This window comes from Nannobrachium achirus (assembly GCF_963921795.1).
Source record: "Nannobrachium achirus genome assembly, chromosome: 10".
NCBI lineage: Eukaryota > Metazoa > Chordata > Actinopteri > Myctophiformes > Myctophidae > Nannobrachium > Nannobrachium achirus.
The window spans coordinates 37,969,251-37,993,662 of record NC_137819.1 but is presented as its reverse complement, the minus strand read 5'-3'; the positions used below and the strand labels follow the sequence as shown (position 1 = coordinate 37,993,662).

Here is a 24,412-nt window from a genome sequence, read left to right as displayed (position 1 = left end):
TTTTTATACATTTAAAAACTTGAAATGGGACATTCTGCATATGAGCAGCCTACTTTTAATTTTGATACCTCAAGTACATTTTTATACCAATACTTTTGTACTTTTACTCAAAAATGTTGAATTTTCGGACCATTACTTGGAACAGAGTATTATCTACATTGGGGTGTTATTACTTTTACTTAGGCAAGTAGAGAGAATTTGAGTAGGATACTTTTTCCACCACTGTTTCTAATGTTCACAGCTAATTTAGTTTATAGTTGCATGTAGCGCAATTAGCCTAAGCCTACTTATGGATCAACTATATATCTGTAGTGTGAATGCAGCATTAGTTTCATTAGTTTCAGAACTGTAGCTGTAGGCTAACACACAATAACAGAACTACAAGCCCCCTATAGCAAATGGAGGATGACCTGGGATGCAGCTAAACCGGTTTTACTGCATATTCAAGGGGCCAAGGAACACCCTGACGAGTCAAGATGGGGGTGGTCCCCATGCACCGCTTCCTCACAAATGGACCCTTTGTAGTTTGCCAAGAAGATACTGTACCGTATATGGGTTCCACTAGACCACTACCTGCTGGTCAACAGACACGCAGGCCAGTGAGCTGCAGCCCTACCTCAACACAATCACTCCTGACCTCCATATTTTAGCAGGGGTCCACCTTATGTTCCCCAGGTTCTATGTTTCCCTGGGGAACATAAAACCTGGGGAACATAGGTACGGTCCCATTTAGCAAACACACCCAGCTGGTGAGCTGGACATCAACTCCAGCCAGGCTGCAATGTGGTACATTCAAAACAACAAGCTCTCAATAATGTCTGTTAATTTTTGCTTAGATTTTTTTTTCTTCTTTTCTGATCTACAAGTTCACATATCACACAATATGACACTGAGCTTGTAAATCAGCTATTTTTGACTTGCCCAAAATATAGATGGCAGCATTGGCAGGTTGAAAGTGATTCAACTGTTCAAATCCTAAACAGCCCCCTCAACATATTTTTAAAAAGCAATAATTCATACAGTATTGCAGTTTTGAAGTAAATCAAGTCAGACAACATGGGTTTTCATCAACTGTTTCTCAAACTTTAATGTCCTTCAGTAGGAAACAGTCTATTCAGATGAACAAGAAGTGTAACTGTGCATACAGTATGCAAGAGTGTAGCATAAGAGGGTAGTTAATAATTGTAATATCAGGAGCATCAGTAATAACAACATTAACAAGAATATTGAGAGCTGTGTTACTTCTCATAAAAAGACATGTAATGAAATACAAGGAGGAGGACACATTAAAGAGAACCAGCCAATTGCAACAGCCTGTTTGGGAATGAGCCTTTTTTTATTTCTTCTTTTTTATTGGGCGGAGATAGCCTACACTTCAAAAATAAATCGGCTATCGGTGTCCCAGATCACCTTCCTGCCTGGTGGCATCTTTGCTGTTCCTATTATCAGACCAACGACACACCACTTCTAAAAGCCATGTGTTGAACATAATAACCAGAGTTGAGACAGTTTTTTAATATGGAGTTTTCATTATTTTGTTGTAATGCAGCTTGCTGTAAGTGTGACACAAATGTAGTACTTACCAAAGGAAAAACAAATGCAACCTTCAAATTGTGATTAAAAAGCTGAACTAAAAAGGCATGATAGTGGGATCTGCTACTACCGGTACATAAAATGTAATTCATGTAACTTTTGTTCAGATACTTTTAACAATATTTTTCTTCAACCCCTTCAAGACTTCTTGAAAAACAAAACATTTTCCTTTTGGAAATGATCTAAACCAGTTTTCGCACCTTTCAGACCTGTTAAATAGCCCATATATGCGTATCACCTGTGTATATAAAAACAACCGCTACTTCAATGTAAGCATTGTTTTAACTGTTCAGGTTCTATGCATGAAAGGTGATCTAGGACACACAAATGAATTGGTACTTGTGAATTCATTCCATTCATTTCTATATGGTTTACAGCAGACATACAGTACTTCCCTTTTATGAATGGAAAAACGTATTTTCTAATCTAGTTTATGTACAGGATACTGTAATACAATAATGCCTCAGATAATAATGTAGATAACATTTGCATACAATTATAATAATGAATGTAGTAATATTTTGTATGAAAGTTTTCAACAACAAAAAAAAGAAGAAAAAACTCGATAACAGTACCTGTCGGACATTTTTGTCACACAATCATCGCTTCCTATTTTAGCCATGCTTCCATACAGAGTCAACTTGACTATAGTTGGAATATAATGGAAAATGGTCTCTTTGAGTAGTAATAATCAAAAGAAATAAAAAATAAAATGACTGCTCTGTTGGTGGTCTTTCTCACTCCTTTCCCTTCACATTCATACAGTACACTCACTCCGCTTTCTCTCAAGTTTGTTCAAGCATTCGATCTGTTGGTAGAAAAATACATACATGATATATGACCCAAAAAAAAGTACAATGGCGACAAACGTAGATGAAGCGCATCAAGTGCTTTCCTTTGACCCGATCCAACCCATTTGACCCCACCACCTTTCTTTAGCCACTTACGGTTTCCCCGTACTTTACCTCAACTCCTTCTCCAATTTAAGTGCATTTCTTTTGTAACCGTTAATGGTGCGTTCATTCAACACTGTTCGCTCTGTCACGATGTGACTCATTTAGAGTGATTTATACTTGGCTGCATGCCGGAGTCGTGCACTGAAAATAGCTGACCTACAAGCTCACAATGCGTTTAAAGAAAGTCTATTTTCGCTTGTGACACCGGTGCGTAACCAATTATAAACGGGGCCCTTTTGACTACTCACACTGGTCTCCAGAAAAGTGTTTTTTCCTATGGAAATGAGAAAACTTTATGACAGGGTGGGAGATGAGTTGGGTGGGGGGGTGACAGCACACTTTCAGGAATCAAGTAAATGCTATTTGGAGACTCAAGTACTGTGTGTGTGTGTGTGTGTGTGTGTGTGTGTGTGTGTGTGTGTGTGTGTGTGTGTGTGTGTGTGTGTGTGTGTGTGTGTGTGTGTGTTAACCTTGTGTCACCAGGCCCTGTGGAACTGAACACCTGGTTTCTATTCCAAATTAACCAGTCAGATCTGGTCTATTATATCTAGTAATTTGTGCGCACACACCGTTTTTCTGCTCTAGATCCAGACCAGATCAGCAACCCGCAAAGCAAATTGATCCCAATGTGTCTTTGTGTGGGGGGAGGGGTGTCAGTCATATTCTGCAACGCTCATTGTCCTGCTCCCCTCTCTCCGTTTGTCATGTCTCCTCTCTGGCTCTGACTGGCTCTTTTTCGACGTCCATCATCCATCCTCCCATTATCCGGCACACTATCACCTGTGCCACTGCAAGACATTATGAGTTTGGGTTTAGTTTTTTCTCACCGTGTCCAACCTCCCAGTGCAAATGCAAATTGAGACTAAGATCGTCTTCCCTCCATTCACTTACAATGGAACCATGGGCGATTAGGGCATCTTTCACAGCTAGCTTCACCATCATGCATCCAGCGATCAGTTTGTATTTTGACTAAATACATTAACTCCAGGTATAAATAATACCAAAGACACATTGAACACCTGATGGTGGGAAGTGAACCACCTATGAAGGTATTACAAAATGTAAATGCCCAGGGCCGTTTTTAGCTATGGGCGGTATAGGCGGTCGCCTAGAGCGCCATCCTAGAGGGGGCGCCGAGGGGGCGCCGAAATGGAGGGAGTGGACCCAAACCAGCCCAAAACCGGCCCAAAACCGACTAAATTCACGGCAAAACCCACAAAAAAGCGTGCGCGCGGGAGTGGGGGGGCGCATTCGAGAGAGCTCGCCTAGAGCGCCGATTAGACGCGCTACGGCCCTGTAAATGCCATTCAATCTCCACTCCACATAAAACAGCAGTGAGTGGAGGGACATGAGTCTTTGCAGGTGTGTGCCATCAAGCGCCAACCTATTCTCAAGATGCCGTCCCGTAAACCCTAGCACAGAGAACCCATTATACTGTCGTATTCACAGTAGTCAGAAAGCAGTAGAGCCAGGAATCAAGGAGAAGACTGGCCCAAAAAAGTCCATCTTAAAGTTAATCTGGTATCATTAGTTGAGCCGCATAGCAATGCAAAAAAAAAAAACAGAAAAACATACTACCAGATGATGAGCGACGCGGCTCAACTATACACACCTCTAGGTTGAGAATGTTAATCTTCTTAAAACAGAGAAAAATCTCCAAATGGGGCAAACCCGCTTTCCGTTTCCAATGCGGTCACTTTTCAAGTTTCAAAACTCCTCATAAAGACCCATTCCATTGGCTAAAAATACATTTGATGTTGTTGGCATGGCACCTTTTAAGTGCAACAATTCTACTGAAAGCATCTTTGGATTCATATTTACAAACACTTAAATTATTTTATCAGTCACCTCTCTACTAGTTAGCCCCTGTCTTGATGGTGGGTATTACTTTACATTCACAACCGTGTGTTGATTGACAGGTTGACAGTCCAATACTAACGCTAGCTCACTGCTAGCAAGCTACCTACTGTACTCACAGTGAAGGAGAGACGCTAGGTGCAGGGATAAATGAAGGGAGGGACATAATAATGCAACCAAACTTTGATTGCAATCCTGAAGCCAGTTTTATGTCAAATGGAGTCTGAAATAATTAGCTAAAAAGCTAACGTTTATATTCAAAAACACTGCCCAAATGACACATAACCGCATTTGAAACTTGACAATTACATTATGTTTGCCAGTGAAATGGGCCTTTAACTCAAGTGAAATCCTGAATAAGGCAGATCCACTAGCTCCAAGATAAGGTCACTTGATTAAAGGAAGTTCTTGAAACGAGTTCAATTGGAAACAAACCACTTTCTCCCCCTACAAGGACATAATTTCCATGTGTCTTATGAAAAACAAGACTCCGGTGTATAGCACTGAATCTGAATCATCGCAGCGTAGTGACCCGTTCCAAGACAGGGCGGGCGGGAGGAAGGAAGGGGGGAAAAAGAAGATTCACCCGTTATGAGTTCATATGCTCCACCTGTATGGCTGAGGTGGAGACGGTGAGGCATAGGTCCTTGTGGGCCGCCGTCAGGTCTGCCACGCTGACCGGCTTGTACTGGATCTCGTTGGCCGCCACCGTCTTGTACTGGTGCAGGTCGAACGGGCACGGCACCACGCCCTCCGTGGTCTGCTGCTGCTGGTAGCCGCCAGGCGGGCCGGCGTTGTTGGGGTTCAGCTGGTTGGAGGAGACCTGATGGCCCGCTGCTCCGCCGCCGCCCCGCCCTCTCCCCCGGCCACGCCCGCGGCCCCGCCCCCCTCCCTGGGCCCGCCGGAGGGCCGCCTCCGCTGCCTCAGCCGCCACCGCCAGAGGGTCTGGGTTGTGTTTCCTCATGTGCTTCATCAGGTACGTCTCCTGTAGGGAGACAATGGGGATGAGCTAGGACATAGAATCATATAGAACACTGGTTCCCAAACAAATGGTCAGGACTAATTTTCATGGGGTCCCTTAACACTAATAGTGCCTCTTAATCTGAAGGTTGCTTGGTGCCTCGGTGCCACGCCGTTTCCTCCATAGGCCGCCGCTATTATTTTGAAGGGCTGGAAGGGGGTTGTTTTTGTTTTTTTGGATTATCACTTGACGGCAACGATTACGTCATCTAGTCACATGACAGTGTGGGTCCAGAAGAGAACATGGCTGCGCCCATCGTTTGTGTACAGTATGGAAGAGTGGAGACCATCCTTTGTATAAGAATGACTCTTTTGGAGAAAATGAAGTCTCTTTATGGGCCTCCCAATGGATTTACTATGGAGGGCGTTCACTTCGCGTGCACGCCCGACGTGCGTTGTAAACAAATCGCGGACATTACCGATGCGGGCGGGACCGGAGCGACGTACAGTAAGTAATAATACCTTTACTGTATATACAGTAAGATTGACAGTCCTCACCGTCAACGGCGCCATGGTATTAACCCTTTCAATGACGGTGAGCGCCGTCAACAGCAGCAGAACAGTTAATTTCTTGTTGCCAACATTTTGTCAAAAACATTTTCCAAAAAGATTCCCCCAAAAGCTAAGATTTTCATGAGTAAAAAAAAATATATACCGGTATAATGATTTTTCTAAGTTATTTAATAATAAATGGAATAAAAACCTAAGAAATTCCATAAATTAGAAAACAAATGTTTAAGAAGTAGTGAAAATATCTGATCTACAAGCTCTCAACGCGGCGCAAAGCAACGCGTTGTGTTTGGCCTTTTGGCGGAGCCTACCGAGGTATAGGATCGGTTGCAGAGGCCACAGGAATACAGCTTGGCGTGTTTGACTGTGTGAGTGGACAGGTGTACTTCCAGGCTGGCAGCGTCTGTGTAACCACGGTTACAGTTGTGGCACTTGTACGGCTTGTCTTTGTTGTGTGCTCGGCGGTGAGACTTTGAGGGGGAGGGAAGAGAGAGAGAGAGAGAGAGAGAGAGAGAGAGAGAGAGAGATGTCAAATGACAGAGCGATAAATACAACTGATATTGAACACTTTTGTCTCAAGAAAGAGTCAAGCCGTTAATTAATTAATTATTATTTATGGTATAATGGGATATCTCCAACGATTAATATACAGTTCTCACCAGAAAACTCACTATCTTATTTTATTTTTTTCATAACAGATATGGAGAATCTGACAATTTAATGAGAAAGCTTCACTGATTTCCAATGCAGATCAAATGTGGAGACATCTGCTTTAAAATATGTGTTGACATGCTAATTCAATAACGATTCCCCCCCATCTGGAATCTAGCTAGGCAGGTACCTGTAGGTTGGACAGCTGAGTGAAGGCCTTCTCACAGCCAGGGTGGACACACTTATACGGCCGGTCACCAGTGTGGATTCTACAGAAAACATGCGCGTGCGCACACACACACACACACACACACACACACACACACACACACACACACACACACACACACACACACACACACACACACACACACACACACACACACACACACACACACACACACACACACACACACACACACACACACACATACTATTACATTTGCTTTATTACATCATTTTGCCATTTCAGGTTAGGTGAACATGGAAAGCTTGAGTTGTATGTTCCTACAAAGCCAAGGGGGAAATAAAATCTATTCATTGTATTGTCTGATACACTAGTTTGATGTGTATCTATCAGCATGTGTTTTAACATATCGTCACTGTCTGGCCAAAACCTCTTAACTCCATTTTTGAGGTTTTTGATTTTTTTTGGCATAAATCAGGGCTATTGAACACCCTTTACATCTGAGTGTTGGTTAAATAATATTGAACCAATGGAAAGTAGTAAAAAATGCTTGGGACAAAACCTCCTAACTCCACACTTTCTGCCAAACCAGCAAACTTACCCTCTCTTTTCTTCATAAATGTGTGCTATTGAACACCCTTTACGTCTGTGTGTTGGTTAAAATAATATTGAACCAATGAAAAGTAGTAAAAAGCCCTTCGGCCAAAACCTCCAAATCCACTTGAGCTCATTTTCCCAACAATGAACATTTTGGAGTTAGGAGGTTTCGGCCCGAGAGCAGAGATATCATGCATGCTAGTAGAAAGATGGGCATACTGAGACAAGCAAACACTGAACGACAGGTTCGTTTTGGTGGGTTATCTAATCTATTAGGTGACCAGTCTGTCCCAACAATTAGGCTGAATGGATGAACTTAGCAACAGCCATGTTTCTTTTTATCCAATGATTTTTGTAAACCATTGCTTTTACACCCAGTGTCAATTGTCTAATGCAGCGGTTCTCAAACTATGGTTCGCGACCCAAAGTGGGGTCGTGGGAAGGTGCCGTTGGGGTCGCGAATTGGCAATATTCTTTTATCAAGGAAACGGTAAAAAAAGAAAAAAGGAAGGTTGTTGCAACCAACGAGAAGAGGATGCCCACTTGACTCCGCTCTCGCTCTCTCACACACACACACACACACACACACACACACACACACACACACACACACACACACACACACACACACACACACACACACACACACACACACACACACACACACACACACACACACACAGGTCCGCCTCCAACACTGACAATGGCACATACAAGCAGCTAGGCTGTGGCACACACAAACTGATTTAGCTCAGCTGTTCATAAACGATTACTTAGAAATTATGTTCAGTAAGAGCGGGTGGTTTTTGTCACTTCGGGAGCGAGAGGCCCACGGGTGACGGGTCCATGTGGTTACATCTCTACCCTTGCAGAGTTAAATTTAGACCGCAATGAAACGTTACCGAGTCGGGAGATCATTCTCACAGACAACCAGTGAACCACACTAGTTACCAACAGCTCCGCGATGGAGACATACAGTACATCACGGTCAGAAATGTGGTGGTTCTAGAAACATATTTTGGCTAAATGCTTCAGTTTACAAATGTGTGTACAGAACCACTTCCATAGCTCATATTACTTTTTTAGTTTAGTTTTTATCCCACGATCTTTGTAACCCATTTTTTCACCCAGTGCCCATTACCTAACCTGTAATCCTGGTTTCTGCTCTACCTCTGCCGCGCCTTGGGAGACAACGGATTGACCTTATGCTTCCTTCAGTGCATGAGTAGTCCAAGTTGATTCTTTTCACCTGACAGGGGGGATTTCCCCGGCTTGGACGTAGCGCGTGGAAGGAACACGTTATTCCAACCAGTTCCTTTCCCCTCCATCAGGCGTCCCGACTGGCCAGGGGGAGGCCATAGCTAATATTATTATTATGGTAGTGTTTGCTGCTCGGGACTACAAATATATTGGTAGATATTGGTTTGTTTATATGCACAAACTGTGATTCTAAGACCCGTTTTGGAATACAATGAGTGAACGAAGATATTAAAGATCATTGTCAATATCTGGATTTATATCATGGCCAGGTACAACACAAGGTTCTACCTAAAGTGGGGCTTTAAGACAAACAAAGACATTTGATTTATCAGCTGTTTACCCCACAGCCATGTGTTGCCTGTGATTAGTGGACTAAACTGAACAATCTCTAGTATCCATCAGGGAACTCTTTTTGTTTGTGTGTTTTTTGTTTGTTTTGTTTATGTTTGCACTCATCAACATATTCTTATGGGAAGCGCTGGACATGGCCGAGGTTGCTATACTGTACGTCAATTCATCCTTCTATCTTGCCCTTGTTTGCCAAGATAGAAGATATATTTTTGTGGTATTTCTCCTCTGAAAACAGACAAATGGACATCTCTAAAGCGCTTTACAATGTGCTTCACATTCACCCTGTTCATCTGGAGCAGTTAGGGGTTCAGTGTCTTGCTCAAGGACACTTTGACACAATATTCGGATTCCAAGACGTCTCTCTACCTCTTGAGCCACTGCCGTTTATTTCTGCGATCGTGGAATCGTGGGTTCCTGGGGGGACTACCAAGTTAGCTTGCATCTACGGTGCAAATAGAACAAGGGCTGCATCTAGAACTATAGCAAACAAAACTACATCTCTCTGGGTTCGGCACCAAGCCAAGCCGCCTACCGTGTGTGCTGCTGCAGGTGACTGAGCTGCCTGAATGTTTTCTGGCAGTAGGAGCAGGTGTAGGGCTTGGCCCCGCTGTGGATGCGGATGTGCTGCGACAGGTAGCTGGAGTTGGCAAACGACTTGGAGCAGTGGGGGCACTTGTGGGGCTTGGACTCGGTATGGTTTCTAACAGGGGATGGGGGGGGATAAGGGGGTGGAGAGAGATAAACAGAGAGAAAGAAAACAGAGAGAGATACTTTTAGAGTTTGTAAGTTGAGATAACTTAAATAAAAGGGCTGATTGACACACGTATTAGTCTGAGTTACAGTAGTGTGCTCTTTGTGCTGTGTCTGAGTTGTGATAACACAGAACAAAAACATACAGCAAGCACAGTCACCCTTCTCTTACTCTCTCTCTTTCTCTCTCTCTTTCTCTCGCAGTTGCTCTCTTCGCCTAGCATGCCCTAGTTTGTGTGCAATCTGTGTCGGCTGCAGCCAGATTGACATGTAAATTGAGGCAAGTGGCAGGCTAGTGTAGTGTGTACATCTGTCACTTCAAATGTAATGGCTACGGAGAAAATCACCAAGTTGTGGCGATACGGGCAATTAAAACACGTGGGAAGGGAAGCCGAGTACAGCAACCCAATGGTGAGAGGGCATCAAATGAGGTCTGGGGAGGGGGCTGACGTGGCCATCTGGGATGGGATATTATATGTGAAACCAAACCATGCATGCATCGCTTTGTGGAAAGCAATGGAAAGAGGTGGAGATAGTTGCTGCAGCCGAAGGCATCCTCAAAGTTCAAATAGTAGAGCTTTAGTGATGGGGAGTGAAGTGGGCTGATGGACGGAGTACCCACTGGTCATTGGCGGAAGTGTAACAAGATAGATCCCCACGACAGCCAATGTGCGTTCATTACAATTTTGTCAAAGTGCCAATGAGAAACACGCTGAACCACTAACTGATGATGCATTCTGATCATGCATTCTGTTATCAGAGCTTACACTGGAAAGAGTGGCTGGCTTAACCACATCATAGCTTCTAGAGCTTGGGTATAGAGTGTTGCACAGATAGGACAGGAATGGAATAGGATATGAATGAAATAACTTGGAAAACACAATATGGTGATAAAAGGTGTTGTGTTATACTATTCTAACAATATGGCACCTTGCACACACACACACACACACACGCAGATGTGCAAGTGCATGAATCGCACACATAGCAAGTGCATGAATCGCACACATACTCGCAGGTGTCTACACGGGTGCAAGCACACACACACACGCACACGCACACACACACACACACACACACACACACACACACACACACACACACACACACACACACACACAAACACACTGACTGACAACCAACACGCCCACAGTCCAGCTGCGGTTACCGTGTGTGCTGCTGCAGGTGACTGAGCTGCCTGAATGTTTTCTGGCAGTAGGAACAGGTGTAGGGCTTGGCCCCGCTGTGGATGCGGATGTGCTGCGACAGGTAGCTGGAGTTGGCAAACGACTTGGAGCAGTGGGGGCACTTGTGGGGCTTGGCCTCTGTGTGCGACTTGGCGTGGATCTGCATGTCTGACTTGCTGAAGAATGTCACAGCACACATCCTGCATCTTTGGAAGGAAAGAAGGACGAACGGGAGAGAGACACGGAAATGTTGAATGATTGGAGTCAGAGAGTGATTGTTTGGCCGGTTGCTTTCATGATTAAATCACCATTTTAGTTTATATCAACCAATTTTCCACCGCCAGTGAAGTTGGACAGGCCGCTTTCACCCGATTCTGTCTCCTAGCATTTCCAAAATGTGAAACTATGTGGAAAAGTTTGTCATGGGGCATAGGAAAAGCTGATTTTTTTTTTTTTTTCTGGGCAAAGATAAAGCAGAGTATTAGTATTAGTAGAATGATTGGCAGTCAACCACAGGTAGTCTAGTCTCCTGTGTTCAGAACGTCATCAATTCCAGCAACAGGAAGGTCTGAATGATCACAAGTCAACACGTCTGGGTTTAGCCAGAGACATTTTCAGGTAATTGACAGGGCTGTACAGATCTTTAAGTTTCATGGTTAGCCTAAGGAGGTTTGTCAATTAATAGGTCTGTCACAAATGTTTTTGCCTTAGGAGAGGTCCTTAACCACTTTTCAATAGTTGTGCACCTGGATCTTTTCCCTTTGCATAATCAGTCTATAGAGAATCAGTGGATACAGAGATACACACGTCTGTGTGTGTGTGTAATAGTGCATGTACTGGTGACGCATGGTTATGTGCATCAAAATATCTAATCGTCTGGCTATTGCGAGACTAACCCCCAGGTGTCATCAGACAGCAACGGCTTCATGGACGGCAGCACAACACTTACAGGCATTAGTGATGTGTCGTTCATGAGTGATTCGTTCTCACAAGAAAGAAGATTAGTTAATTTCCTTAAAATGTTACGTTCATGCTTTCGTTCACCCCTCCCCTCCCCTCTGCCTCCCAAGTCCCTGCACACAGCACGGCACACTCAGACAGCGCTCACCGGTCATGCATTCATTTGCAATTTGAATTGAAAGAAATAACTATTGTTGTGTTGTGTTAATGTGATTGTGTTTGTTGTTCCTGGACAAAAGACAGGTAGTGACACGCCAAATTTAAGTATGAAAGAAATAAAGTAGATGCGCGATGTGTGGGTCCTGCCTCCTTCACAATGATCAATGGAGTGAATTGGACAGTAACGGTCTCCAGTTAGCGATCATCATTTAACTATGAAAGAAATAATGATGACAATGGACACAACTATTGATCGTCAGGTCATTGCGGCGGCTGATTATTGCCGTGAATGTGAAAAAAATTATTTGTTCACTGAAATGAACGGTTTTGCCACATTGTGCCATGACATGACACTTTGAAGGAACGTGCCCATAAAATGTTCATCAATGACTTGACATAAAAGTGTCTACACAGTTTAAAAGGACATAATGCACGTGTGACACACTTAGAAGGCCACGATCAAGCCTGTCCTTTCGTCTACCTGTAGGATTTGGGGCCATCTTTGTTGGTGTGTTCATCCTCGTCATTGGAGAGGTCGTACGGGTCAGCAGTGTGATGCTGTTGACACGACAGAACCAGACAAAAGTGTCAATAATGAGCAGTCATTTCCCACCGTCTGTTTTAACATCTCCATGAACAGTTAGGCTAAACTGAAGAAGAGAGGAGAACACTCACCCCTACTTGTCCCCCGGCAGCCAGGTGTGCCAATATTAACGCGTCACTTCCTGGTGGCAAGACTCCGGCTAGTCCCCCTAGCCTGCCCATCACCTGCTGTTTCCTCTTTCTGCCTCGTTTCCCTGGCGTTGGCATGACCTGGCCAGGGGCGGCAATGTTGTCTTTCTTGTCTGAAACACGGATGGCGATGTGGGGATAGGTGAGGAATGCGGATGAGATGGAATGAGAGGAAAAGCCAAGAAGAGAGGGATGATTTTGTACATGGGGAGTGGGTGGAAGAGAGACAGGGAAGGACAGCAGGCATTAGAAACTGTACAAACTTGACGTAAATAAGTCCTAGGTATCTCACCTGGTATAGAATCTCTGTTCTGGGGTCTTTTGTTTGGACACAGTGTGCGACACAGTGTGTGTGTGTGTGTGTGTGTGTGTGTGTGTGTGTGTGTGTGTGTGTGTGTGTGTGTGTGTGTGTGATAGGACAATGCTACATGTAATCATGTAATTGGAAAACATCCTGTCACAAACGGAAGGAGAGCTATGTCACCACGAAACCTGAGATTTTGCTAAAAACAACAACAGATAAACAACAACCCAAAAAACATCCCCTATTGTGTGGCTGAATTTGAGTATTGTACATTGTAATAGCCAATGCGTTGGTAATAGTGTGTGCGTTATGTCTATGTATGTTGTAATGCACACAGTGTCTTTTTGATTTACACTGGGGGGAAAAGCAGGACTTGTCTGAGGGGACACAAGCTATCGGGAAAGTTGGAGTTGAAGTGTCAGTACTACGGTGGACATTAAAAGCAAAGAATGGAAAGGACAGGGACAGGGTATCTCAACTCGTTTTCAGGGCTGGCTTCAATTCACTTTCAATTCAGTAGATTTAGGATGTGGATCAATTTCAGTCTTTTAACTTAAAGAAACATAAAGAGTTTAGTACACTCGTTTTTCATGCTTAGCCCTTTAACCTTCCTGATTCTCCTCAGCTACTGTCAAGGTGCTCAACCTCTAAATCAAACTTTCAGTGAACCTACTTGATGCAGAACGTTGAAAAAGTGTCTACATACATACTCCCTCCTAGGACTGGCCTCCATTATATAAATTGTAACCATACTGTACACAAGGACCGTAACCTGCCAAACTATTGTTCTTTACATGGCTCAGTAGCTGGCAAAACAAGAAAACTATCAACAAAAATAACTGACAAATCATAATAGCAACCTGCACCTTTAGTTCCATTTAAAACCCGCGCAAGGAATTGAAAATTGAATTGAAAAGCCAATTGTGCCTGACCCTGTTTGTTTGTTTTTTACCTGTGCTTGAGTGGGGGTGGACTGCGGAAAATATCATGGTGGTGGCGGTGTGGGATCCAGCTACAAATGATTGCGTGGAGGCGGTGGGGACCAGCGTGCCCTGGGGTGTGGTGATGACTAACCCCGCTGAGAGGGAGAGAGACACTGTGACCTGAGCCCTGTCAATGCTCCGTCAACACATATATATACATTTTACATTTCATTCATGATAAGACCTATACCTCGGACCCTGTGGTTCATGTTTCATCTTCAGGCCTTTATGAGAGTGGCCATTGATCCGGCCATCTCTGTTAATGTTGACGGTGCAGTAGGGAGGGGAGACAAGAAAGCCAGGGCAGAATAACATCTAATTCACACCAAAAACTGCTTCACTAGAACAAGTGTGGATTCGCTGAGAAATATATAGTGTATATTATATACACTGTTTAACAACTAAAAAGAGAAGAATCTTACTAAGAGTATTTCCTGGTTTTAATGTGGGGTGCAAGAAAAGATGGCGGACAGGGAGAGAATATTCTGTCCCTGGTGGGTGACATGGGTCAAGGGGGCTAAGACTGCTTACCATTGGACGCTAGTACACTAGCAGCAAAGTTGAGGTTTTCCCAACTTCGTTGATGCCATGGAAAAGTGTTGAGACGCTCGTCTCCATAGAGAGGACAGGGAAAGGTGTTGAGACAATTGTCTCCAGACTTTGCATTGAAACTTGGTGGTCAATGAGAACATGCCAGCATTTTGACATTGCTGATGTGAAATGGGCGTTTTTCACTCACACTTTCAGTTTATAGTACATTTACTACCACTAATAACTACTAAGAAATGTTGTTACAGATCTGCCTTGTTTATTTTACATATAGAAATAATATGGGACCGTGTGGGTCGCCAGACCCATCAGATAATGCATCCTGGCTTTGGCTTTTACAATTATGATAGTACTATTCAGTCAGCATTAAAGGTCCTGTCAACACACACCTTTGCATTCTGTATAATTTATGTGCTCTTATCTAGAGTGACTCAGAAGGAATAGCCTGTGTGATGTTTTGGCATCGATGGGCTTTCCTTCACTGTCATCATGGTAAGTGACTTTGAATGAGTGCAACGGTAATAGCCAAATTGTCTATTTAGCTATCTATCCATGTTGTCCATGTTCTGCTGCTGTCATTCACAGTGCCCTGACAATAGATGCAACAAAATACACATGAGTATGCCATCAGTGTATGCCAACACTTGGGAGTGCACAAGGCTCAGTTAAGTTGTTGGCAGGCATGGTTGCCTCAGACATTTTGATGGTAATGCCATGTAACTGAATACAGGCACTCTGAATGTGACACGCAAATTTAACAAATAACAAATAAACTTTACCGGGACTTGTACTGAAGTGGACTCATCTTACAAGCACTGTCCAAATATGAGACAATACTCATGTCCCTTAATGAAAAGAAAACTAGACTATTTCCTACTACTACAGATACTGTACAAAGTATAGAAAGAACGTCAAATGGTGTGGCAGACACAAGCATAAGATTATGAACAAAAGATCAGGACACATACATAAAGACAGGCAGAAAAACACACACACACACACACACACACACACACACACACACACACACACACACTCACACACACACATACACACACGCACAGCAGAGCCGCTCACCTGCAGTCATGATACCCGCTGAGGAGACGGGCACCATGGTGATGTTCTGGGAGACGTGGGGCTGGTGGAGGTGTGCATTCAGGGGAACGCCCCCTCCGCCGGTGCCCCCTTCCTGCTTGGGGACCACCCGAACCCCTGCCCCCATCATGTCCATGGAGCCGGGGACGGCGAGGACTGCAGTCTGGTAGTGGGAAGAGGAGGGGTGAGGGAAGGAGGGAGGAGGGCCTCCCTTCTCTGGACCGAGCTGCTCCTTCATCTTGTTCAGGAACATGGCGTTCTCGAGCTAAACGTACAGGGGGGGAAGTGGGGATTTTTGTGGGTAGGGGGGTGCGAATGGAGGATGGGAATCAGGATAGATATGAGAAGGTGTCGGGGGTTTGAAAAGATGAGAGGAGGAGAAGAGGGGAGGGGGGCAAGTGAGTAGTTAGATGGCTGAGGGACAACACATTTTTCCTAGAGCAACAAAGTCAAACTAGAAAACAGTCACGTGTAATGCGAGCGTTATTCGTTAGTGTTATCAACAACATTATTATGCTGAGTCAAGTCTCTCACTGGTGTTATTTATGCAGTCATCTATTCGGTACCATTTTATGAGTCAACTCAAACTGGCAGTACTCGCCCGTGGGGCATTTCATCACCCAAGCACATTATACTGTACCACTACACCATGTGTATTTCATGACAATGTGCCAACAATAAGGTTGTCTCTACCTGTCCTTGTACAGTGGGGACGGGAGACCAAAAGTATGACGAGTTGAAATGGGATTCGTCCATTATTTCTGCAATTAAAAAGCAACAAACTTAGCAAAACACCCGTCCTTACTTTCTCTGCCTCCTCCTTGAGGCTCTCGTTTTGCTTTGCTTCTTGTGCAGTACTTTTTCCTTCAGCTCAAACAAGGCCATCATGCACGGCTTGAGTTTCAAATCATCTTGGTTTGTTTCCTCTCCGCGCATCCTCTCCTCCTCCGTGATGATGACTGATTTCAAGTTGAACACATCAAGTTCTGACTGCTTTCTTTCAACAGTGGGAAATTAAACACCAGCCACTAATCAAATATAGACACATTTTTTCACTGGTGAGTTTCTTACTGTAGTTTAGCTGTGGCAGGTGACCAGACCAACCATAATCTTTGGGCCCCTTTCAATTAAAAATAATTTGGTTGATATTGATATGAATGCTAATGTATGAGTCACATTGGCTGGTGGACGTTCAATTGTTTCCCGACCGGGCTCTTGTTCTTTTAAGCTCTTTTAGAGGGAATATATATTTCCTACAAACTCCCAAAAAACAAAAACAGAACAAATTTACAGAGAAGAGGACATGAAAGGAATCAAGCTAAGATGTTTAATCCTTGGAGGGAAGGATGTCAAAGAACTCATCAGAGCAGAGGCAAGTGCTGAGAAAACACTAACTCATATGGAAAATAAATCATGTACATGTAGGCTCACTGTTTTGTTGTTAAATAGCCCATGCATGCACTGTCTCTTATGCTGTTCAAGTTACCTGACAAATTGCAATCTTAAAGGATGTGTCATTTACAGCATATTTGTGTCTACGTTGTGATGTGACACATACAGTATTTGTGTAGCTTAGTAACAAATGCCAAGGTGTTTTTATGAACATATATTTCAACACATACTGATACATTAGTTTTGTTGACAATGACAAGCAACACATCTGTGTGTTGTGTGAGTATGCAAGCTAGACATAATGTGATGAAAATGCTTTTTGTGATATAACGACTATTACACTATAAATATTACACTTGAGGTTCCACTTGTTCAGTCTGAATGGGAAAAACTGATTTATGCTATGATGCTCCAATTTCATGGAACAATCTACGTACAATTTGCCTTAAAAATATGCCCAATGTCCAATCGACCCCGCTAAGAATGAATAAAGGTTTCACTTTCAATATGTTTTGCTGGAAACAACACTGTTGTGGAACAGCTTCCCAACATGTCATCATCATCAATCCCACTATTTTTCTGATAGCCTACAATCATCTCCCACTGAGACAAGAGAGAATTGAGTCAGTTACTGTAAGTGTGGTTGTGGAGGTTTAAGTTTCATTGTTTTGCATTTGACCTACTGCAAGTCAGTGGTTCTCAACCTTCATGATTTTTATCATTTATTTATTTGTTTTATTTGGGGAAGGGGGGGTCTCCAGATGACATTGAAATGAAAATTAAATGACTTTTAATACCTGGGGAAAAAAAGACCATTACTGAATCGTAATCAACAAACTACTGGTATACTATACACATTTGTCAACAATTGACCAAATATAAGAAAGAGGCAAAGATTGTGCCGATCTACAAGCCTGTAAATCAGCTATTTTCACAATATTTATCTGGTGAACCGGGTCAAACAAAATGTAATGCATCAAATCCTACAATTCCAAGTGCTTGCCAGGGTGGGGGGTCCCCAGTTCAAATATGATTATTTTGGGGGTTTGTTTGCAGCCTGAAAAGGTTGAGAACCACTCACTGATAGGTGACCACTGACCAGGTTTTTTGTTTGCCTTCACATACTGTACATGTGGAGATTGTCACGCACAGCCAGTGTTCACTTTACATTAAAAGCATGCATGCAAAATGCAATTGCACATAGTAGTGCAGTAAACAAAGGGGGGAGAGAATGGACTTGAAAGAACCATCAATGCAAAAATCAAACCAAGAGCAATACATGTGGCATGATGCTATGATTTATTTGTCTTCTCCTTCTGCAGCTTAGTATGTAAATACACCAAGGTGGTGCAGAGGAACTTGTGTGTGGTGGTGGGTCATTATTAATACACTTCTCATCAGCTGGAATGGCTGACAAATTCTGCGTCAAATGTGTGGAGGGTGTTATTTCTGTACATGTCTCATCATATTGAACGCCATTTTGATGGGGAGCACAGCACAGCTGTAGTAGCAGAGCTAGCTGGCTGTACAGTGAGTGGAGGGGGGGGGATCCTCAGCGTTCTTCATGCATCCCTTTTTAACACTGCGAGTGTAAATTTGGTTGCATTTTGTTAATAGACTCACAGAGCTAAAAATGAATATATTCATGAGCTGATCGCCGCCTCGGGGATGATGTAAACAAACACAAACATGATGAGCCCAAGGCATTAGCTAGCTCCTCTCCTAAAACAACAACTGCTGCTAACTTGCCTCCATTTAATTTTGCGCTTTTGTTCGCTTTAGCTTCGCTACCCGAACCCAACGAACGAGGCCTTGCAGTAACGTTAATAATAACCATGGACGTCCCCTGTTGTGTCTGTCTGTTACTGTAACAGACTGCAACCCCTCCATCTCTCCCTCCACCGTCCGTCCATTTCTGCGTGACAAAATAAAAAAAAAGGAGAGGCGAAAAAAAGAGAAAGTGTGGAATAAAAAAAACAGGGAAACAAGACGCTAGACTGCATGCAGACTTCCGGCGGCGGTGAGGGAGAGAAATAGCAGATCTACAAGCTCAAAGCGCGGCACTCGAGTGCCGCGCTATGAGCTTGTAGATCTGCTATTTACAGAGAGAGAGACGGCGGAGAGAAGCAGCAGCAGCTCAGCCTCACACACACACACTCACTCACACACACACACACACACACACACTGTCTCTCACACACACTCACAGATAAATAACACACACCGCTCACTAAAAAAAACAACTCGGTGTTAATTACCGGTTGGAGAGGAGTCCCGGGACACAGTCCACGGACCGGGGACAGTTCGAAAACTTTAGTCCGAATCCCGATCCGGATCCGCCCCCCCGGCCGAACCCTCACACTCAGATGTTTTTTTTTTTTTTTTTTTTCTCTCTCTTTTTTTTTCTTAATTTTTTTCCCTCTCTCTCTCGCTCTCTCTCTTGTGGGTCTGCTCGATTCCTCCGCTGTACCCTTCCGGTTTATTAATATCCGGTCTGCTCCTCTGCGGTCCCTGTCTAGTCTTCTTGGAATAATATCTATAAATATATTCAGATACATGTAAGTGTATAATGTGTATGTGTGTGTGTGTGTGTGTGTGTGTGTGTGTGTGTGTGTGTGTGTGTGTGTGTGTGTGTGTGTGTGTGTATGTATGTGTGTGTATATATATATATATATATATATATATATATATATCCACAATTTTCCCCGGGGGTTTACTGGAGACTATCAGGACCAAACTTCCGGGTTTAACAGCAGACATACAAGCTCACGTCACGTCGCAGATGCAACCCGTTGTGAGCTTGTAAATCGGCGGCGGAAGATCGGTGCAAACGTCTGCGCAATGCACTATGGGGCGTAGGAAAATCGTGGATATATATATATATATATATATTAAGGCTGGGACTTTAACTGATTAATTGCAATTAATTAATTACAGAAAATTAACGCGATAAAAAAAATTAACGCATTTTAATCGCACTTAGTTTTTGCACCACAGAACCTTCAGTTTCGGGCATACTGATCATAGCGATGCACCAACCAAGAAGAGACAACAAACGCAAAGGGAGAAGTAGCCGATCAGAGCGCTTTGCTTGGCCCAGTTGATTCACTCATACAACAAAAAGTGTTTTACTTGAAAAAAATGTTTTTCTCAGGTCAAATATCGATGTGCGATTAAAATGCGATTAATTGCGATTAATTAATCACAGAGCCTGTAATTAATTAGATTAAAAATTTGAATCGCATCCCAGCCCTAATATATATATATATATGTTACAGTATGTTCAAGAAACCAGTAAAAGTTGTCAAGGAGCACTCGTTTTGACGTTCACCACACACTAATCACCACCAGATGGCGACGTCAGCCACTGCTCTGCCATTCACCAGAGTGTATATAAGAGAGTTACGTCACGCTTTGAACTCGCCGCAGACCGGAAGTGTTTACTCTTTATTTACTAGCCTAGCCTAGCCTAGCCTAGCCTAGCCTAGCCATTAGCTCCATTGTAGTCACTTGGACAGGGCGTTTAACGTGCGCTTGCCCAGGCCTTACGGCCTGGGCATAAATATAACGATTGCATTCACCACGGCTTCGTAACTCGCGCGGCGCTCCGCCGGCCGCGCGGCCCTGGCCCGCTCTTCGCGGCCACTCGCGCCTGCGGCGCTCGGGGGCGAAGAGCAGGACCAAGGTCCGCTGGCCTTCGCGCCGCTTGGGGCTTCGTGGACCCAGGGGGGCCTCGTAACTCGTTTGGGCTTCGTGGATACAGGGGGGCTTCGGTAGCCGCTCGCAGTGTCGTGGACAATAGAGCGGCGCACCGCCTGGAGTACGTTGTTGTGGCGACCGCTTGCTCCGCCCCGTGCCGCACCACGAGTGCTCCGCGTCTCGAATGTGCTGTTTCTCTAATATACTATGACATATATATATATATACAATCCGTGTACCTAACGTTGATATACACATATATATATGTCACGGTTTGATAGAGAAACAGTACGGTCGAGAAACGGAGCACTCGTCGTGTGGCACGGGGCGGAACAAGCGGTCGCCACAACAACGTCCTCCAGGCGGAGCCGCTCGATTGTCCACACATTGCAAGCGGCGCGAAGGCCAGGGCCAGTATAGCAAGCCCACTGGGAGCAGAATGCCTTGCTCTCTTTATCCAGTGCTCATATTGCACTTTGCAGACCACTCAAGGTGTTGGCCGGCCTCAACCCTGCTAGGACCACATCGCTGTCCTGTTCCTGGTGCATGCTGTGTAGGTGGATGGGCACAGGTGCTGTGGGGCTTTCTCTGCTCTCATTGATTGATTGAAGAGTTTATTAGCAGTTTGCAATAGAAAAAACCAAAAGTACAGTTTCATGACAGCACAAATCACTGGTACAAGATCAACTAAAATCCTCTGTCCCTGTTTTAGGCTCTGAGAGCAGCTGTTAACGTTGCCGTTAGGCTTCACTCCCCCATGCGCTGCATGACATGAGGGAAGAACCACCCATTTTCAACCATGTCATCAATGTACCTTTGAGTTATGTGGAAATAAGAAAAAAGTCCCCAGATTGGTAGCTTAATGTATTTTCTCACCCAACAGTAAACAAACCAACTTACAGTATATGTATACAGGGTATCATTTCTGAGCTTGTAGTTTGGCTATTTGCTGACTAAGTGCTTGTCAGGTCATCGATTATTTTGGGGGGTCGCGGACTGAAAAGGTTGAGAACCACTGGGCTAAGGCTGCTATTCTTCAGTCATTAGTCTGATGATGATGACGACATAGGCGTACTTGAAAACAGAACATATCATACACTGTACAGATTATGCACTAATGTCATGTCAGATAATCAGACATTTTTTGCATTTGTGTATAATTAATTATTTAAGCTTAAAGTAGTACTTCACCCATTTTCAACCTTATAATATCTTCATATATTTCACAAATACCAATGCTCCTTTACAGAAGCAAACAGGTAGGCAATAAATATGTTTTCGTGCAAACAGAGCCAAGAACAGGTGACAACAGAAGTTACAATTCTTCATTTCTATGCATTTTATTTTCACACATTCCAAATAAAACACAAAGTTGTTTAAGTGCACATAAAGTAAAATATCAAACACCACCGACCAATTTGGCTAGTCCTCAATCGTACATACCGGTACTTTGACAGATTACTTTAACTACAGAAAGAAATAGTTTTTGTTGTTAAATACCATTTGATTAGTTATTAGTGACTTGTGGTTAGTGTTACATGAAACAGATAATTCACTCGTATCCTAACATAGACATGTTTTAGTAGTCTATAAGTAGTTTATTTAAAACATAAAACAAAATGTCCCTTTACAAACATTTAGACCATAGGTAATATTTGCAACAGTCTTTAGTTTTGGTAATTAAACTGTAAAGCTGTGCACAACTGATAACATATAATAAAATTGCACAATTAAAATACAGCATAATTATGGTGGATTTCATCGCTAGTACAATACAGTAGTATTCTATTGATTTGAAAATAAATAATTTGTAACTGTAAAATAAGATTTCAGTACATTGGCTTTTCTCATATAATCAGTAGTGCACCATACTTTATGCCTTCTAAGAGAGACTCACAATTTTCAATACATTATTTTCCAGAGCAGCATGTAATGAATGAGAATGACCAGGTGAAGGTTTATTTTGTCATGCACAAGTACTGTTCAGCAGGATGGATCCATTGGATGTTGCTGACATATCAACTCTGCTGTGACTAGTGACTACACCAACATTCCTCATACTTTCTCATAATTCAAAATCTGTTCTCAAACAGCAGCATTTTGGTTATACTTTATCTGTTAAATGAAAACACATTTCAACACACAGAAGGATAAACAATTTTCTGTGTAAAATTCAGGTTAGCATCACGTCATCTGCACATTTAAACCGAAACAAACCATGCTTGACCATGGAGTTTCTTTCAACAAATGGCTATTGACAAGAGGAGAACTTGAGCTGCCATTGTTGGAACATCTTTAAACATGTCTCCATACCTAAACCATTATTAATAATATTTGCTCTAAAATCTTACACAAATTTTAGGGTTTAAAACTTTAAATGGAGGATAGCAGTGATGGGCATTTCAATTCCCAGCCCAGGCTGCGATGAGGTAGAGGGCTACAATGTGATTAGTCTCGTGTGGCCAGACTGTTGCCTCCCAATCAATTTTCAAATGCTTCCGGTCAGGCATAGCATTCGGAGAATGTGGAATAGTTGTCTGGCTATACGCAAGACTGCAGTGTGATAGAATCACAATAGAAGGCAAATTAGGGCATTTTGCAGAGTACAAGATCTAGCAATGAAGAGCAACCTGCTAATATGTCTCTAGCAGATCATCCTTGCTGGCTCATGCTGATGATGATGATGATGATAATGATGATTGTGTTATGGAAGAAAATAAACTGTGCAATCAAAAGTGTTCTCCATGCACATTCCCAAATGAAACTTCCTGAAGGATGCATTGTATCTGTGATAGCTGTTATGGGACCAAACAAATAAATACATCTATATTATAACAGTATATAACACAACACAATTTACTATTGTCTGTCAGTGAAAAATACATTAAAAGCAGTGTGAAAAGTGATCCAAAGTATTAACTAAAAGAACATATCTATGACTCCTTCCTTATCAGCAATGTTACTTAATAAGACATTGCTGTATAATACTTTGTTTCCCAATCCCAAGTTTTTTACTTAATTTATACAGTTAGTAGTCAGGTGATGGAACTGATGGATTAAGTTAAAGGGATATTTCACTTTCACTAAGGACATCCAATGATAGGGGCAGTGATTTTTCCATTCATTTTTTCATTTATTTTGTATATATGTTATATCTATTATTTATTTGAAAGTGAAATATCCCTTCAACTCCTATATAATCAAACAGCTGTCATGTCTCAAAGATGAATGCAAAGGTTTTCGAATAAGACCTTTGTATGTTGCATGTAACACGTTTAGCATGTAAAAATAACTAATGGCTCATGTACTGTACTCATTACAATCCATGATCAGTATTGTGTACTTTAAATAAAGTGTCACTAAGACACAGGAAACAATAATAATATAATAATTCAGAAATTGAAAGAACCTAAAACAGAAAGTGACGATAAAAAACACAATCACAAGATATTACAAAGTCGTATTAAATACGAGCGATACTTTGACAATATTCAAATTATGTTGTAATGCCAATTAGGTACCTATTAATTTGTATTAAACAGTCCACTCCCAAAAGACCGGAACAAAAGATTGCAATATGTTTGAGGTGAAAATGTAAAATGTTTCTAAGAACAAAAATG

The 24,412-nt window shown here is 42.8% G+C and overlaps 1 protein-coding gene across 2 annotated transcripts; it reads right to left on the bottom strand.

The window, feature by feature from the left end:
* Positions 1-1,129: 1,129 nt before the first annotated feature.
* znf384a (zinc finger protein 384 a) lies at positions 1,130-19,449 on the bottom strand. 2 transcript variants are annotated; one of them, XM_080734885.1, is made up of 12 exons: positions 19,352-19,449; positions 16,395-16,462; positions 15,684-15,966; positions 14,027-14,152; positions 12,714-12,883; positions 12,520-12,596; positions 10,901-11,125; positions 9,515-9,682; positions 6,778-6,856; positions 6,248-6,406; positions 4,993-5,391; positions 1,130-3,337 (listed from the first exon to the last, which is right to left on the bottom strand). In XM_080734885.1, exons 2-11 carry the CDS (start codon positions 16,455-16,457, stop codon positions 4,996-4,998), a joined length of 1,746 nt encoding a protein of 581 aa, XP_080591011.1. In that variant the 5' UTR covers positions 16,458-16,462; positions 19,352-19,449; the 3' UTR covers positions 1,130-3,337; positions 4,993-4,995. The 2 variants fall into 2 exon arrangements, with proteins under 2 accessions (XP_080591011.1, XP_080591012.1); XM_080734886.1 differs by lacking the exons at positions 16,395-16,462; positions 19,352-19,449 and adding an exon at positions 16,507-16,617.
* Positions 19,450-24,412: the final 4,963 nt, after the last annotated feature.

What these genes read in the sequence shown, in the direction of transcription:
- znf384a (XM_080734885.1), bottom strand. Translation starts at nt 16,457, where the DNA reads ATGGACGAATCCCATTTCAACTCGTCATACTTTTGGTCTCCCGTCCCC. An exon ending in GATGGCCCCAAATCCTACAG is followed by an intron (nt 11,126 to 12,519) that starts GTAGACGAAAGG and finishes TTCCTTCCAAAG; the next exon opens with ATGCAGGATGTGTGCTGTGA. An exon ending in CACCTGCAGCAGCACACACG is followed by an intron (nt 6,857 to 9,514) that starts GTAGGCGGCTTG and finishes TGTTTTCTGTAG; the next exon opens with AATCCACACTGGTGACCGGC.